Source organism: Spinacia oleracea, chromosome 4 (genome assembly GCF_020520425.1).
Source record: "Spinacia oleracea cultivar Varoflay chromosome 4, BTI_SOV_V1, whole genome shotgun sequence".
Lineage (NCBI taxonomy): Eukaryota > Viridiplantae > Streptophyta > Magnoliopsida > Caryophyllales > Amaranthaceae > Spinacia > Spinacia oleracea.
This window is the reverse complement of record NC_079490.1, coordinates 150373867-150379095: the sequence shown is the minus strand read 5'-3', so window position 1 is coordinate 150379095 and position 5229 is coordinate 150373867. Positions and strand designations below refer to the sequence as shown.

Genomic DNA, 5229 nt, shown 5'->3' with positions numbered 1-5229 from the left:
GTGGTTGGATTTCATCAAGCATGCAGGTGTAGTTGTTCGATTTCATTATGATTCATTCTATGTCGTTTCCCATTTTAGATTACTTCTGTTTTATATTCATTCTATCTATATTTATTCTATTCAATGTATTGACATTCTATTTGTATTAAGTTTTGGACGTTCATTCTTTGTTGTTTTATGATCAAGCGTATGATTTCAATTATAATGCTACTATTTATTCTTTGGACTTTACAGTCTTTGAATCAACCTGGGGCTAGATCAAGGATTCCTATCCCTACCGTGTCATCTCGTCCCTCCTAGATATTGGGACAAGAGGAGGTTGTTGACGAAGAACAGGAATCCGATCCACCGAGCGAAGACAATGATCTTTTTGAGGGAGAGGAAGATGAAGACGATCTTTTTGAGGGAGAGGAAGAGGAAGATGAAGACGAAGAGGAAGATCAAGACGAAGAGGAAGACGCGAGCATGTGTAGCTCTTGTCCAACCCCTTGTTTAAGTGACGTAAGTTCTGAGCATATGGACGTCGAGTAAATGGGATCTCGGGAGTGTGCCCTTGCGTTTAGTTAAAGTTGTGTATTTTGTTTTTAATGATTCTATCGTGTCTAGCGCGGCTCTCATGTGTATTTAAAGTTGTGTATTGTTTGTAGCGCATCTATCGTGCTTAGACAAACTTTTGGTCATCCCCTCTATCGTGTTTGTAATCTTCTTTTTATTATTACTTTAAAACTTAAAGTGTAGGAGATTTAAAGTTTTATGTATTAAGACTTATAGTGTTAAAGATTTAGCTTAGAGGTGCATAATTGTGTGATAAATCGTAAGGACTAAGTACGTAAAAACTAACTAGGCGCCAGTTGTGTAATTATGTACTAAGGGGTGTCTCGTCTCGTCAAATAAATATATAGCTAATGGTAGTCACATTTTATTATTCGTAATAAATGGTAAGGACTAAGTAGGTCCCGTAATCAATAATAAGGGGTGTCTCCGCTCGTAATACTCTTATATCGTCAAATAAATTTAAAGTAAACCCTTTTTCGTAATACTAAGGGGCACCTCTCGTAATAAGTAAACTACCCTTTTATTTGTTTTTGAATGTAGTGCACCTATGGTGTTTTTATTGTAGCGCATCGATTGTGTTTAGAAATCCTTATCAAATCTTAATCTTATCTTGACGTTAGGGTCACACCTTCTACGTGTTTAAAACTTAAAGTGTTGAGTACTATCTTGTAGTACAAAATACAAAGTAATTCATAGAATTTTTGAAGGGTTCTAAGGAAAGGTTTTATGCCATGTATCATGATGGTGATTGATAGAGTATGTCTTGAATTATTCTACTACTCCGTATAAATTATAGTATTATACCAAATACTACGGTCATGTTTAAAAGGCGCAGAAAGAGACTCGAAATAAACCGAACATGGGCGTTCAGCAGGCAAAAGCAAAAACAAAGGGGTTAAAGAATTCGGAGAGATGAAACTAAGGGTATTCGATATCTTTCATATTTTTAATAAAGATACTCATATAATATCTATCTTGAAAGTCTTTGCTCTTAATCTGGTGCATAACTACAATTGACTGTAAATAGGGTCCTAAATTCCTAGAAGGACCGCAGGTTTAAGTCAAATGTGATTGCTCAACCGCAAAAGTTTAATCCTTTCTAAGAGAAAGCATCATACTCAATGCAAATATTATAAATAGTGAACCAAATAGGATTGCTTCTTTTTATGGAGTGTTTGATTCTTACTACATACGAGTTATCAATATTAGCTTCATTCTTATTATAAGTTTGACACTCCTTACAAACATATATTGAAAAATTAAATGTGATGTAGTTATATTGCAAAACATTTTAATAGTACTAGGTAATAACATTGTTCTCTTCTAGCTTCACTATTTAAAATAATAGTGTACATAACAATCCTTTTCAGTTTTCACAAAATATCACGTGCACGTACCATAGGATTGTCGATTAAGGGTCATAATTCTTTTGTTCACATGTAATACTATATTATTATGAACTTTATCGTATACATAGCAAACACGTGCAAAGCACAATTAATTTAAAAGTCAGGTTTCGAAATAGAATACATACTAACACACTTGTTTAAAAAGATACTACATACTTAAACACATTATGAGTACTTCCTCCATACTAACACACAGTCTTCGGTCATACATACTAAACCTGCACGAGAAATCATAAAAATCAACTACTTGAACACATTATCTAAAATCCCACTACTCGTTTACATCTGTAACACATGGACGGAGAGTGGTGGAGTACGGAATAAATCGTACTTCACGACTTGAACTACGCACATTAGTTGATATGACTTCCAGCTGCCCATAATGTTGCCCATGCAGGAAATATCTATGTATATAACTTCCATAACGGAATACCAAGGTCTTATCCACGAGACATAAACAATTTGTCCATAGATGAGGGCTAGGGATGCTTAAACTTTGAACCACGTCAATGCTAATTTGTTCACGCCATGAATTTCTCCCTTGCATGTCTTCAGTTGCTACGTCTAGTACCCACAAAGTAAGAATGCCTCGGTGGTAACTAGCCAAACAAATAGATTCGAAATACGATTTCCCTGGGTTGCGTTCCCATCCAAAAAATTTTAATGGCCAGTGAGTGTTGAAATATTCAATTGCTCCTGTGGGCAACGCAATGAATGCGGAGGTTCCATTTTTGACATTGTAGTGGAATAAGTAAGGAAAATAAAATTCAGAACGTTCAGATAAATAATCACCGCAGTCCGAAATAACATACAATCCATCACGGCATGCCACCAGGTCATCGAAAATCAATCTCCTGTGGCCTATGTGAAGATTGGCATGTTTCATAATGAACTCACCGTTGGTAAGAATGTGGACGTTATACCCGACATTCCATATATCACTATCATCAATATCAATGTGCATTGTAAACAATAAAAGAGTATAATCGATTGGGTGATTATTAATTTCCATTCCAAAACCATAACCACAAACCAAACAAACATGAGAATTATCGGACTCGTTGTAAGTTACCTTGTTTACCTTTACTTCACGAGGCCAGTCTATGGTACTCCACATTTTCGTTGCTGGATTACCGATAAAGATCTTTGAAGATTCCTCGTCCGCTCCATATGTCGTGCCCACAAGTAAACCATTACTAGATGCTAGGAGACGACGATCGTTTTTCTCCAACCATATCTTCGATTCCATGGGAATATCACATATGTTCAATGTTTCTGGAAGAAAACAAACCCAAACATGTGTGTCCACTCCAAATGGCCATGACCATTCTTGGATGATCAAGGATTCTACTTCCTTGGTTAGTGAATTTTGACATTGATTACGAATGAAAACCTCATTAGAAAGGTAGTCTTGACATTCTTTAGACGTAGCCGCAAATCTAAGCAATGGTTTAACAGATAACAAAGACATTATCTCGAACTGAATTGGATCCATTGACATACCTACGAAAGAAAAAGATTTATAAATTACAGGCAAGACAAAACTGAAGATGATAAGGATGTGTAACACAAAGGATTTATACAAAGGCAATATGTAACTTACAATGACGGTTATAAAAAGGAAAATGGCCGGTTATAAAACCTCTATACGGTTACTAGTATAATATAATCATTTGTTATTGTGTCATTTGTTAGTGTATCATAGACAAATGTAATTCCATAGGCCATGGACACTAATGTCTTTGTGTCATGGACTCATTCGCTGTTTTTGTCTCATGGGCTCATTCGCCAACAAATAATCTACGAGTTAAGACGCGTAGGTGAACAATACAAGTCATTTTAAAGTTAATTTTAGTCTTTTTAAGGTTACTTGTATCTGAAATATATAAAGTCATTTCGGAAAATTTAAACACAGATAAATAATAATAATAATAATAATAATAATAATAATAATAATAATAATAATAATAATAATAATAATAATAATAATAATAAACACGAGATGCATTATTAAGTGACTCTTAGACTCTTAAACCGGAGTTCCCACTGTCTATACAACCTCTATTAAAAAAACGTGTCTTTAGTAGCGTATGTGCTAAATGGAACTTCTTTACTCTCTAAAACATGTCATGTCATATTTTTAATACATTACATGATCGGAAAACCTAAGATGGTAATCATAGAGTATAACAGTTAAATACCAACAATAAACACGAGTCTTAATTTATCCCGCTCTATTGGTAGTGTTATGGATTTCCTAGTTTTAATTTAAGCAAATTGTTATTCTTATTATTTGATAATGAGGCTATAATACAATTCTAGTGAATTATTAAATTCAATATTCCCGTTAGATTATTGGATTAACCTTTACTCGTGTTGGGTTTCATTGTGTTGGCATATTACTCGTGAGTGTTGAATTAAATTTAAAGTATCTTGCATTATCAAACATTACATTTAAAGTATCCTGTATTATCTGAAGAATTGGTTCGTTCACTTTGGCATATTACTCGCGTTGAATTATGATGATTTGCGATATTTCGTTTCAATTAATAAATTATTCAAATTTGATATTTACATGCATTTGTTATCCATTTATATGCAAGTGATCTTATGTTACATATTCTTATCCAACAAATAATTTACACTAGTATAATATATATAATCATTTAAATATATAACGTCATTTAAATATAAGTTTTTAAGTCGAATTGTGAGTTGCATTTGAAGTTACTTGTGACTCCTAGTAGTAATACAGATAAATAATAATGATAAACAGCAGATGCAGTATTAAGTGACTCCTAGTATAAAATAATTGGATTAATCACCTTAAAACCCAGCTAAATCAACACAAACCCAACATAATCGATAACAAATTACAGTACTTGAATGAAGTCAAATCAACAAATCATTATTAATAACAAATGTGACTAATTCAATAACAAAGGTAACAAAGATATATACCTGCCTCTTTGAGACCCGGCTCTTTGAGATGAACAAAATGGATTTTGAGATTAAGAAAATGGCGGAAGAGATATAGGATTGTGCTCTAGTGTTTGTGATGTGTGAGAGGGGGAGAGAGAAATCAATTTACATATATACATTAATAAATGAGTTTAGTTGGTTCAAACTTCTTAAATGTGAATGAATGTGAATAGACCAAGAATTTATTAAATGGGTCTAACAAAATGGGCCGCGTTTAACTTGGAATAGCGAATTTTAACTTGGAATAGTAAAAATTATCATTATTATTAATTCGTCAACTCAT

At 33.4% G+C, this 5229-nt stretch overlaps 1 protein-coding gene across 1 annotated transcript; it reads right to left on the bottom strand.

Moving 5' to 3' along the window:
• Positions 1-2235: 2235 nt before the first annotated feature.
• LOC110802823 (uncharacterized) lies at positions 2236-3459 on the bottom strand. The gene has a single exon (XM_022008287.2). It carries the CDS (start codon positions 3457-3459, stop codon positions 2236-2238), a length of 1224 nt encoding a protein of 407 aa, XP_021863979.2.
• Positions 3460-5229: the final 1770 nt, after the last annotated feature.

Bases quoted from the DNA above. Each gene is read 5' to 3' on its own strand.
- LOC110802823 (XM_022008287.2), bottom strand. From the start codon at position 3,459: ATGGATCCAATTCAGTTCGAGATAATGTCTTTGTTATCTGTTAAACCA.